Below are 13,774 nucleotides of genomic sequence, written 5' to 3' on the forward strand. Positions count from 1 at the left end.
AGGAAAGTGGAGTTGAGGTAAATCAGCCATGATCTTGTTGAATGGCGGAGCAGGCTCAAGTGGCCTACTCCTGCTCCTAATTCTTATGTTCTTATGTTGCCCAAGGTCCTGAAATGAAAAATTGCCAAGCTTGGTAATGAAATTGTTTTTTGCTTGATGTAAATAGACTGAAAGGCATATGAGCAACAAACTATACTTCCTCCTCTGAGTACAAGCAGATAGTGGGTAAAACTACAGCACTGAAATATCCCTCATGATGAATGAAATTCAGACACAATAAGCAAGGAGCTCAATATTTTAGACTTAGATTTAACCCCAGTCCCCAGAGGTGAAGGGGTAATGTGTTACTCTATTGCACCACAGAGTCCACTGAAGAATAGCTTTTTAACCAATATGTAAAAAGTGCAGCGGTTGTGGAGAAACATTGAGAAAAATGTACGTATACAAGATGACCCAATTGCTAGTCAAAAATATTTTGGGAAAAAACAAATTCAAAAGCTTGGAACAATACAAATTACTGGAAAAAGTTGAAGCAGAAAGTTATTTAGAGGAATTAAAAGAAAACACACTTAGCAATGGGTCAGCCCAACACATTCAAATAAAATAGTGCTTTACCTAGACTTCACCCTCTCAGAACAGGCCAGATTCAATTTTGTTATTTATTTTTAAAATTCATCATTCCTAGATGAGAGTTTAACCATGTGACTTCCGCCACTATAGATCAACTTACATGAAATGCCCCAAATAATCTAACAGCTAATACTCCTCACTTGCTGCACTGCAGATGTTAAATCAACATTAACCCTTCTTAATTTCTCTTGATTGGTGCGGTCATACGTACATTTTTATGCTTGTCCTCCACTTGTTTCTAAAAAAGTTAAAAAGAACCTTCAATAAAATGAAGACAATTTTATATAGAATGACAAGTTAAATGGTTTTAGAAATACACTGAATACTAACTTGCATACTTATCACTATTGTTAAAATTTCATGCAACTCTGCTGATGTCTTCATTTTACTTGCATTATAATTGTTAGCAGCATCCGCTGTTGGTAGACTCACAGCAAGACTGCTGGGGAATGCAGAAAAAAAACACACAATTAATGAGAATATACAGCTAGCCTTTAGACTTTTCACATCCGTGAATCCAGCATTTCAACTACAAAGTTATAATTCTTCTAATTCATATGCAATTACTGATAACATATCGTAATGAAAAGCATTAAGTCGTTGAAATGAACTTTACATTGCATATCACTACAAGTTAATCACACTTAGACAGTTAAATCATCATTCTCCCCATCTACCCCCATTTTGAAGCAACATGGCAAATTTTAATACATTTTGGACACAAAAACATACAATTACTCATAGAAATTCCACCAAAAATGTCTGCATCTAAATACTATTATACATTTCCTATTTACATTTTTAAAACTTTTCCTGGATATGACAATCTCTAGAAGGAATCAAACTACAACAGTGTTGTCCAATACATTAGCCACATTGGGAATTCAAAAGTGGCTATTTGCATTTTTGATTAGTAAATAACAAATGAGCATTGGGGCATATGATCTCAATACCTGTATCTGCACAGTACATGCACTTTGAACTTTTTGTGCATGTGCTGATAAAGTGGCAAGACAAAAAGCAGTGTTTTTTTGATCGGTGTGTGTGTGCTTTATTTCCTTTGTTACTGCTCATTAGTTGCCTGCTAAAATGATGTGCAATATGGGTGAAAATGCTGGACTTCCACGGCATGGAAACACCAGGAACATTATATGGAGAGGGAAGCTGCTGTTGTGGTCAACTTAATTAGTCGGAATAATCGCTCCAGGCCAGAAGCAAGCAAGTCAGACCAATAACGAGCAACACTGACAGGACACATCATGGTAAAGGGCAAGCAGCTTGCAACCATGTTCTGGATGGAGAGGAAAGGCATCGCGTCAGGCGAGTCAACATTCTCAGCAATCACCCGGAAGTCAAAGTACCACTCAAAACTGGACAAAAACCCAGAAGTTGTGCAAGGATGTGTGGTGTCTGATCAATTTATGCCAGAATTCCAAACTTGCATTATGACAAAATAAACTCGAGTGGAAGTGTAGTGTATCAGGACTCCCAGCCGCCACGGAGCCCTGTAGAGATGCAACCATGTCCCTACAAGGCGAGCGGTAACTGACCCAGATGTCTATTGGGTTCTTCAAGAAATCAATGTTGGCCCTGAAATCCCTGTCGGAGGCTTCTTTCGGACGAACGCCTCCGACTGGAGAATTTTTACGAAAGTCCCTGGTGGTTCTGGAGGAGCCTGCGATTCCGTTGAGGCCTTCTCTTCCTGCGCTCTCCAGGTTCGGACGCAGAAGGTGCAATGTTACTGCACAACCAACCAATCAGGTACAGTATTCCACTGCTTTTGCATTAATAGCAATGAGAACTCCGTATCCACGAGTTCTCATTGTTATTAAAGAGAATAAAAACCAAAAACACACTAAATACCATAATGAAAAATAAAAAACACATCTCAGAATTAAAATTAATTGAAATTAAAGTTAATAAATGTCGGGGAAAAAAAATTCCAATTTAAAAAAAAAAGTTTTTAAATTATGGTTTAAAATAAACTTACTGTAGTCAGCAGGGTTTTTAAACAATTTTTTCAATTTAATTTTATGATGTTTGTGCGTGTTTTAAAACTCTTATGCATGTAAAAGTAGGCTATGCACCTGCTTTTATCAGGTGCAAGAGTTTTCAGGACATTTGCTGAGCAAGATATGGGTAAATACTACAATCTTGCCCATGTGAATTTCCTGAGCTTGACAGATCGGAAAAGCCAGTTTTCAGCTCATGCGCATTGTGCACTGAAAACTGACTTTTGCGATGCCTTCCCATGCCCGTACACACTCCATACGGACCCAGGGAGGCCAGAATTTCTGGGCCATTATAAATTACTGAGCATCTGAAGAGGGTACAAGAAGGGAACAACTTCCTGTCACTCTTGTTTGAAGACCTGTTGAAGCAACAAATAGAAATCCACCGAACTATAAGCTACCCACTGCGCTCTCTATAGCACATTGGCACAGAATATCCTCTACACGAGTTCTGCTGTCTTGATTCGCCCCAATCTCAAGCTGATTGCCTGACTTCAGTATTGAGTGCCAATCAGCTTGCTTCAACAGTTCATTGACAATGGTGCTGGAAAATGAAGATTAATGCACTGATGGTTGTTGAACCCTCTTCGCTTGACTTCTTTAACAGTAAAAACTTATCCTGACAAGCCCTTTGCTTTAAAGCGTGAACTGTGACAATGTGCTTCTTGCCAGAGGCTGGATTCTGAATGGCAATGATGTGGTCATTCTTCAAGGTAAAGTTACACTGACAAATGGTGCAATGTGCATTACATCACATTTCACTGGACAATCTTCAAGTTCTGCCTTAGTTTCCCATCAGATATTAACAGAGCAGTTTCTTGGTGAATTAAAAAGGGAATTACATAATTCACCTGTGTATTTTACGCCTCGGTCACCCGGTTCAACCTATCCCGGAACCAGTGCACCACAGTTATCAGCTCGTATGCCCCAATACTCGACGCAATAGATGAGGTCAAAGAGGAATTCTACTCCAGCCGCGAACAATCCCTGTCCAGAGTCCCTATGGATGACAAACTGATCCTCCTCGGGGACTTCAACGCCAGAATCGGTAAGGACACAGACCTCTGGGGAGGCGAGATTGGCAGAGTGTGGGTAGGGAAAACCAACTCCAGCAGTATCCTGCTCCTGACAAAATGCCCAGAAAATGATCTTATCACCAACACCTTGTTCCGCCAGAGGGACAAGTACAAGGCCTCATGGCAACACCTTCGCTCCAAGCAATGGCACCTGCTCGACGATGTCATCGTCCAAGCGAGGGACCGCAAGGACGTGCGCATCACTCGTGACATGACAGGAGATGCTGGACGGACCATCGCCTAATCCGTTCAGTCATCAACATTAATATAGCCCTAAAGCGGTGACAGCAACAGAAGCAATGCCGCAGAAAAATCGCTGGGGTACTCAAAGATCCAGTTAAGAGAGCCCTATACAGCCAGTGCCTCACCGCCAATCTGGCGACTCCAAGAAGCAGAGTGCTACAGTGCCTGGTCTGCCCTCCAGGTCACCATAACCAGCGCCTGCGAAGAGACGCTCGCTCACACCAGGAAACACCAAGACTGGTTTGACGAGAATGACCAGGAGATCCAGGAGCTAATAAACTGCAAGAATTTCTGCATTTCTGAACTTAAAGCAGCAACCCAATTCAGGAGCAGCAAAGCATCTTTACAGGTGGCTGAAGGCCGAGGTCCAACAAAAAACCCACGACCTAAAGAATAGATGTTGGGTGGAGAAAGCACAGGAGATCTAGCAGCCATGATGTGCGAGGATTCTTCACCGCAGTCAAGTCCACCTACAGCCCAAGCACCCAAGGCCCCACCCCACTGCTGGCCAAGAACGGGGAGACATTCATTAAGGACACCAAGACATCAGGGCCTGCTGGAAGATGCACTTGGAAGATCTCCTGCATCAAGACTTTGCCTTTGACACGAGTGTCCTCGACCCCATCCCGCAGCATGCTACCAGTCACCATCTCAGCAAAACTCCAGCCCTGCACGAGGTAGAAAAAGCCACCAGTCAGCTCAAGAACAAGACATCAGGAGCAGATGGAATCCCCGCTGAGGCACTGAAGTACGGCGGAGAAGCACTATTGGCACGAATGCATGACCTCCTCTCTCTTATCTGGAAGGAGGAGAGCATGCCGAGAGATCTCAGAGATGCCGTAATCGTGATCATCTTCAAAAAGGGGGACAAGTCTGACTGCGGCAACTACAGAGGAATCTCCCTGCTGTTAGCCACTGGGAAGGTCATCACTAGAATCCTCCTTAACCATCTTCTCCCTGTGGCTGAAGAGCTCCTCAGAGTCACAATGCAGATTCCATCCACTAAAGGGTACAACGGACATGATCTTTACCACGTGACAACTACAAGAGAAATGCAGAGAACAGCACCAATCCTTGTACATGGCCTCCTTTGACCTCACAAAGGCCTTTGACACCATCAACCGTGAGGGACTATGGAGCATCCTCACCCATTTCGGCTACCCCAAAAAGTTTGTCACCATCCTCCGCCTGCTCCACGACGACATGCAAGCAGTGATCCTGACCAACGGATCCACCACAGACCCAATCAACGCCCGGACTGGGGTCAAGCAGGGCTGCGTCATTGCGCCAATGTTCTTCTCGATCTTCCTCGCTGCAATGCTCCATCTCACTCTCAACAAGCTGGAGTAGAACCAAATGATAGAACCAATGGGAACCTGTTCAACCTTTGGCATCTCCAGGCTAGATCCAAGGTCGTCCCATCCTGTGTCATCGAGTGTCCTTGAAACGTTTCCCCTGCCCACATAGGGCTCGCTTGCCGTGTAGGAGTTCAGAGTAGAGCGCTTACTTTGGGAGTCTTGTGTCGGGCATGCAGACAATGCGGCCCGCCCAATGGAGCTGGTTGACTGTGGTTAGTGCTTCAATGCTGGGGATCAACACTGACGGTGCATCTATCCTCCCAGTGGATTTACAAGATCTTGCGGAGGCGGACGACGCTTGCATCTGCAGAGGCCAAACTCCAAACTATTGGCAACATCTTCACTGAGGCGCACGAAAGCATGGACTGTACACATCCATAAGACAAAGGTCCTCCACCAACCTGACCCCGCCTCACAGCACTGGCGCCTAGTCATCAAAATCCACAGCACGGCCTTGGACAACGTGGACCATATTCCACACCTTGGGAGCCTATCAGCAAGGGCAGACATTGACGACGAGGTCCACAGCTGCCTCCACAGTGCACCAGCGCAGCCTTTGGTCGCCTGAGAACGAGAGTGTTTGAAGACCAGGACCTCAAATCTGGCACCAAGTTTATGTTCTACAGGGCAGTAGTGATACCGCCCTCCTATATGGCTCAGAGACTTGGACCATATACAGTAAACACCTCAAAGCACTGGAGTAGTACCACCAGCGCTGCCTCCGCAAGATCCTGCAAATCCACTGGGAGGATAGACACACCAATGTCAGTGTTCTCGCTCAGGCCAAATCCCCAGCATCGAAGCACTGACCACACTCGACCAGCTACGTTGAGCGGGCCACATCGTTCACATGCCCAACACAAGACTCCCAAAGCAAGCGCTCTACTCGGAACTCCTACACGGCGAACGAGCCCCAGGTGGGCAGAGGAAACATTTCAAGGACACCTTCAAAAGCCTCCTTGATAAAGTGCAACATCCCCACCAGCACCTGTGAATACCTGGCCTAAGACCGCCCCAAGTGGAGGAAGAGCATCCGGGAGGGCGCTGAGCACCTCGAGTCTCGTTGCCAAGAGCATGTAGAAATCAAGCGCAGACAGCGGAAGTGGCGTGCGGCAAACCAGATTCCCCACCCACCCTTCCCTTCAGCCACTGTTTGTCTCACCTGTGACAGAGACTGTATTTCCAGTATTGGACTGAACAGCCACCAGCGACTAACTTTGAGAGTGGAAACAAGTCTACCTCGATTTCGAGGGACTACCTATGATGATGATTACTCCTCGGAGAGTCAGAGACTGGTGTCAAGATTGGGAACTCAGCCTGGATTTTTTTTTGTTAAGCTAAAACTCACAGCCAGCAACAACTTAGAAAATAAATTGGCAGGGTGGAATCCCGAGACTCAGCTTTTCTATCGACTACAGTAAAGGTGTGCAGGTACAGTGTTACTTTTTAATGTGTTTGTTCATGGGATGTGGGCGTCGCTGACAAGGCCAACATTTATTGCCCGTCCCTAATTGCGCTGGAGAAGATGGTGAGCTGCCGCCTTGAACCGCTGCAGTCTGTGTGGTGAAGGTACTCCTACAGTGCTATTAGGCAGGGAATTCCAAGATTTTGATGCAGCAACAATGAAGGAATGGTGATATACTTCCAAGTCAGGATGGTGTGTGACTTGGAGGGGAATGTGGTGGTGGTGGTGTTCCCATGCGCCTGCTGCCTTTGTCCTTCTAGTTGATAGAGGTCACGGGTTTGGGAGGTGCTGCCAAAGAAGCCTTGGAGAGTGTCTCAGTAGAAAACAGCAGCTGCTGAAACATTTGAGAGAGAGTATTACCACTGGCTCACTGCCCCAAGCTTAATTTTCATTTCCTCAGTCTCGGTAGAGAAGGCTGCCAGTCGCTGCTTATCAATATTGGTAGAGAGACAGGATCCTGCAAACTATCCAATTTTCCTTGTTGTCACCTCTTTCTCTGCCGACACCAGGGAGGAATTTTTTTTTTATAAATACAACCTATCCTTAGTTTTCTTCAGGTCTGGCATTGTCTCATGTATTTAGATCTAGGACCTCTAGCTCATGCATTGATTCCTTTTGCTATGTCCTGGTAAGCTTGTTGCAGCAACTGTTTCTCTGGAAGGTGCCCTTCTGTACCACATTGGACAATCATCTCCTCTAGCGTTGAATCATCAAAATTAGTGCTGTGTGGGGGAAATGCCTCCATTTCAGCTTTACTGCATAAATCCCGACAGGTGAAAATAAGGTTGTTTATTTAAGAGTAGGCATATACAGATTATTAAATAGAATAAGCTAGTTGGCATTATATAAGAATATAATGGCCCAGATTTTACAGTCAGCAGCAAATGAACAGCATTCACCATTCATTATGCTTACATTTGCTGAGAGTTTCTGTGGGCACACTGCGATTTGCAGTTATCAGACAGTCAAAACAGTGCGGCGCCCTCTACAGGGGATCTGGGACCTGCGTGAACAGGAAAAACAACAGTGTGCCTCTTCAACCAATCAGAAGAATCGTTACTGAGCCACTAAAGCTAGAAAAGCAAGTTAGAATATTTAATTCAATGTAAAATCAAGTACAGAAAGCAAAATAAATAGATGTGATTGATCTCTCTCTCACACAAACAGACAAAGAAAAAGTTTTAAAGTTTTTAATTCTTTTTAAAACAAACAATAATTAAAGTCCAAAGTACTGATACTCCAGACTTGTAAAAGTAAATTTTCAGTGCTAGAGAGGTTGTTTGGCAGTAATTAAGACTCATCACATCATTAAAAATTCACTTACACCTGAATGGACAAGCCCTAACCTTTTCTGGTGTGTTTCGTGGGTATCTAGTGGGCAAGTATCTCAACTTTAAGCCCTTCATGTATTTGAATACCAAGCCTCTCGGTGAGGTGTAGTGCAGCTTGTGAAGGATCAGGGCAGAGCGAACAGCAACTTCCTGATTTCCGCATTTAACTGTGCATGTGCGAACGCCGAAAGTTGTTTGATTTATTCCTTAATAACGATGAGTGCTGATAGTCTCACCATTATTCTTACTACAAAATGGGGGATATTATTGAGAGTTTAAAAACACACTAGAGACAAAAAGATTCCAGACAGGGTTTTTTTTTTAAAAAAAAGATCGCTGCAGGCGCAAGTATGAAAAAGTTAGTCTAGACAAGAGAATAAATTTCCTTTGCAATTAAATATTGAAAGAGATTAGACAGCAAAAAGACGTGAACAAAGTATAGAAGTTGTTCCAAGAGGAGCACACGAGGTAGTGAATGAGATAATACCCACATCTGTCTTAGTAATGAAATATGCAAGAAGATATTCTGAATCTAAAAAAAGGGGAATTCTTCAATCTCTGAGGCTAGCGTAAGCAGCCGAGACATCTCCTGATGTATACCATTATTGGTACCCATGTATCATATATACTGCATGTAGGGGGTTACATTTTATTATCTTGACCTGATTTAATAACTAATCAGATATTTTTGTGTTTCTTTATTCCTTGAACTTGTATCGGAGGTAAAGGATGCACGATAATATCCTATACCTCAATAAGTGCAATCGGGATTATATAACAATATCCTAAAATCACTTAGTTAATATTTGACCTGAAACATTAAGGAATGCATTTTTCATTGTTAAAAAGTTATAAATAAATATTCAAGTAATGGTTTCCTTGAAAATGGCACCACTTGGGGACCCATGACAGATCAGCCCATTTAGCATGAACTGAACAGCAAACTTCACTGCAACAACCTCACCCTCACAAGAGTAGGTAAGTATGGGGATAAGGAGGGGAAGAAAAATAGGCAAGATAAACAAACATGAATTAACTCTACCTATCCCATGTCCAAAACCCCAATCCATAGTTTTGGACCGGACAAATGACTATTAACATTAACCCTAATTCACTGGATATGGAGCAACTAAAATGCAAACTGCACAAATTCAGTACATCGCAGAAGAAAACAGTATGAACCTAATACATGTAGCCTTTGATATTTATCAAAAACAATTATATTCTGGAAAACTTCAGCTGTTCAGTCTTCTTGTGACTTCAAGTGGAGAACTCTGTACAGCTGATAATAAATGGTTACCCTCCTGCAATCTGACGCCGATTGCAAACTGAACAAAAATATATTTTTAGCACTTTGCTACTCAGCACATGGTTTAGTTCCATACTTCTCTACACACATCGATGTGTTTAAACATTAGGGGGCTGAAATTCTGATGGGTCTGTTCTGCTGCCACAAATGCAGTAAGCGGGAATCACAACCACCCAAATGGAATGCTGCAGATCATGGGAGATGGGATAATTTATTTGTTCGGGGCTGGCAACTCTTGCCTTTAAGAACACATCAGTGATAGTGTTGTGGAGCCAGCTCCCCGATCTGTCTTCTAAGCATTTGCTGGAGAGGTGAATGGTAAATGCAGAATCTAATCTTCTACTAAACTTGGATAACTAGGTTGTGAAAACAAATAGTAACAATCCAATTCCAAGAAAGCAATTAAGCAACTACAAGTGTGTTGATAATTGGTAGAATTTATGTCTGAATGCCTTTGGATTTCTGTTGGTATTTTCTTTTTAAATATTTACATGGTGCATATGATAGCAGTTGAAGTTGCCTTATCTGGAGTGAATACCCCTGAAGTACTGCGCGCACCATTTAACATGTCAAGTAAAAATAGGGTCTAGGCTAGAGCCTTTAGAAATTTTATAAACCTTTGATAAAAATGTCACTTCGCTGGTATCCACTTCATGGATTGAGCATCCCTTCAGCCTATTGAGAGAAATAGACGTCCCGGAATTTCCTTGGAGCTGCTCCTGCTCTGCTGCCAGAATTTTGCTGGAAGTGTGGCAGAAACCATGTTTAGCTGCATAAAACAGGGTTTCCACTGCACTTTATACAATGAGTAAATGACTCGAATGCCTGTAATGCGTGTAAATGAAGATATTTGCATGCACAATTAAAATAGTAACATTTGACAAAAAGTGAAGTGCAGTAAATATTATATACAATAATGTGCTCTATTAATATACATTGGTCAATTGGATGCACTCAGTTCATAAATTTGAGATTGACCTGTAAATCGTGGTCAGTTTTTGCGCTCATCGGTGAAAGATGTCACGTGTTGGAGAATAGAATCTTTTACCACCCAGTGATAGCAACAATCACGCTCCTTCTCTGTCCCAATATGGTTTATCACACAGATGCTCCGGGAGCAGACAGGAGTTCAGGAGTTTCTGCAACTGTGACTATTGAATCCCCTACAACTATAGCTCTTCCATTCTTTTTCCTCCCTCCGTGCAGCTGAGCCAACCATGGTGCTGTGGTCTTGGTTCTGGCTGCACTCCCTAGAGGTAGCGTTGCCCCCACCAGTACTCAGAAGAGAATACCGGTTGGAGAGCGAGATGGACTCAGGGGATTCTTGCACTACTTGGCTAGTCCCCCTCTTCTGTCTGGCGGTCACCCACTCCCTCTCTGCCTGCACACTATAAGCTGTGGGGTGACCACCTCTAGAAACAAATTTAAAAGCTCTTTGTCTAAATGCACGTAGCATTCGTAACAAAAGAGGAGTTGACAGCACAAATAGATACAAATGGGTATAATCGGATAGCCATTCCTGAGACGTGGTTGCAAGGTGACCAGGACTGGGAACTAAATATTCGGGGGTGCGTGACAATTCGGAAGGACAGACAGAAAGGAAAAGGAGGTGCGGTAGCACTGTTAATAAAGGACGGGATCAGTGCGTTGGTGAGATATTGGCTCAGAGGATCAAGAGGTTGAATCAGTTTGGATGGTGATAAGGAATAATATAGGGAAAAAGTCGCTGGTGGGCATAGTCTATAGGCCTCCTAACAGTAGCTACACTGTTGGATGGAGTATAAATCAATAAATAATGGAGGCATGTAATAAAGGAACGGCAATAATCATAGGTGATTTTAACCTTCATATTGATTTGGCATATTTGGCCAGGGTAGCCTGGAGGAGTTGTTCATAGAGTGTATCTGGGATAGTTTCCTTGAACAGTACGTTGCAGAACCAACCAGGGAGCAGTCTATCTTAGATCTAATACTGTGTAATGAGGCAGGATTAATAAATGATCTCGTAGTAAAAGATTCTCTAGGAATGAGTGACCATAACATGGTTGAATTTCAAATTCAGTTGGAGAGTGAGAAAGTTGGTTCTCAAACCAGGGTCCTAAGCTTAAATAAAGGAGACTACAAAGGTATGAGGGTAGAGTTGGCTAAAGTGGACTGGGAAAATAGACTAAAGAATGGGACGGTTCACGAGCAGTGGTAGACATTTAAGGGGACATTTCATAACTTGCGACAAAAATATATCCCCAGTGAGAAGGAAAGACTAAGAAGGGATAACCATATGTGGCTAACTAAGGAAATAAGGGAGGATATCAAATTGAAAACAAAGGCATACAATGTGGGCAAGACTAGTGGGAGGCTGGAGGATTGTGAAATTTTTAAAAGCCAGCAAAGAACAACTAAAAAAAAATGGAGGGGGAAGATAGATTATGAAAGTAAACTAGCACAAAATATAAAAACAGACAGTAACAGTTTCGACAGGTACATAAAAAGGAAAAGAGTGGCTAAAGTAAATGTTAGTCTCCTGGAGGATAAGATTGGGGAATTAATAATGGAGAACAGGGAAATAGCAGAAACATTCAACAAATATTTTGTATCAATCTTCATGGTAGATGACACTAAAAACATTCCAATAGTGGATAATCAAGGGGCTATGGGTAGGGAGGAACTTAATACAATCACCATCACTAATGAAGTAATATTAGGAAAAATAATGGGACTAAAAGGCAGTCACGTCCCCTGGAGCTGATGCCTTACATCCTAGGATCATAAGAGAAGTAGCTGCATTGGTTGTAATTTACCAAAATTCCCTGGATTCTGGGGTGGTCCCAGCAGATTGGAAAACTGCAAATGTAACGCCCCTATTTAAAAAAGGAGACAGACAAAAAGCAGGAAACTATAGACCAGTTAGCCTAAGATCCTTCGTCGGGAAAATGCTGGAGTTCATTATTAAGGAAGCAGTAGCGGAACATTTGGAAAAGCATGATTCAATCAATCGTGCCATGCTCCTCCGTGCTATGTGGGAACTCAGGGACGCTTCCAGTGTCTCCGACGACTACATATGCGGGAAGTGTATCCTGCTGCAGCTCCTGACAGACCGCATTGCGGCACTGGAGCTGCGGGTGAATTCACTCTGGAGCATCCGCGATGCTGAAGATGCCATGAATAGCACGTTTAGTGAGTTGGTCATACCACAGGTAAAGGTTACACAGACAGATAGGGGATGGGTGGCCAACAGGAAGAGCAGTGGAAGGAAAGTAGTACAGAGGTCTCCTGCGGCCATGCACCTCCAAAACAGATACACCGTTTTGGGTACTATTGAGGGGAATGACTCATCAGGGGAGGGCAGCAGCAGCCAAGTCCATGGCACCATGGGTGGCTCTGCTGCACAGGAGGGCAGGAAAAAGAGTGGGAGAGCTATAGTCGTAGGGGATTCTATTGTAAGGGGAATAGACAGGCATTTCTGCGGCCGCAGTCGAGACTCCAGGATGGTATGTTGCCTTCCTGGTGCAAGGGTCAAAGATGTCTCGGAGTGGTTGCAGGACATTTTGGAGGGGGTGGGTGAACAGCCAGTTGTGGAACTGTATATAGGTAAAAAATGGGATGAGGTCCTACAAGCTGAATTTAGGGAGCTAGGAGTTAAATTAAAAAGTAGGACCTCAAAAAGGTAGTAATCTCAGGATTGCTACCAATGCCAGGTGCTAGTCAGCGTAGGGATCGCAGTATAGCTCAGATGAAAACGTGGCTCGAGGAGTGGTGCAGAAGGAAGGGATTCAAATTCCTGGGACATCGGAACCGGTTCTGGGGGAGGTGGGACCAGTACAAACCGGACGGTCTGCGCCTGGGCAGGACCGGAACCAATGTCCTAGGGGGAGTGTTTGCTAGTGCTGTTGTGGAGGGAGTAAACTAATATGGCAGGGGGATGGGAACCTATGCAGGGAGACAGAGGTAAGTAGAATGGGGGCAGAAGCAAAAGATAGAAAGAAGGAAAGTAAAAGTGGAGGGCAGAGAAACCCAAGGCAAAAATCAAAACGGGCCACATTACAGCCAAATTCTGAAGGGGCAAAGGTGTGTTAAAAAGACAAGCCTGAAAGCTCTGTGCCTCAATGTGAGGAGTATTCGGAATAAGGTGGATGAATTAACTGCACAGTCAGCAATTAATGAATATGATATAATTGGCATCATGGAGACATGGCTCCAGGGTGACCAAGGCTGGGAACTCAACATCCAGTGGTATTCAATATTCAGGAAGGATAGATAGAAAGGAAATGGAGGTGGGGTAGCGTTGCTAGATAAAGAGGAAATTAATGCAATAGTAAGGAAGGACATTAGCTTGGATGATGTGGAATCTGTA

At 43.6% G+C, this 13,774-nt stretch overlaps 1 protein-coding gene across 1 annotated transcript in view; it reads right to left on the reverse strand.

Moving 5' to 3' along the window:
* The window catches only part of LOC139234709 (interleukin-15-like), a 79,069-nt gene that overhangs the window by 20,154 nt on the left and 45,141 nt on the right, over positions 1–13,774 (reverse strand). Inside the window, exons 3-4 of the mRNA XM_070865388.1 lie at positions 961–1,072; positions 842–868 (exon numbers count right to left, since the gene is read on the reverse strand). Coding sequence (XP_070721489.1) covers positions 842–868; positions 961–1,072 — 139 coding nt within the window. The remainder of the gene's footprint in view (positions 1–841; positions 869–960; positions 1,073–13,774) is intronic.

The sequence above is a fragment of the Pristiophorus japonicus genome, chromosome 2 (genome assembly GCF_044704955.1).
Source record: "Pristiophorus japonicus isolate sPriJap1 chromosome 2, sPriJap1.hap1, whole genome shotgun sequence".
Lineage (NCBI taxonomy): Eukaryota > Metazoa > Chordata > Chondrichthyes > Pristiophoridae > Pristiophorus > Pristiophorus japonicus.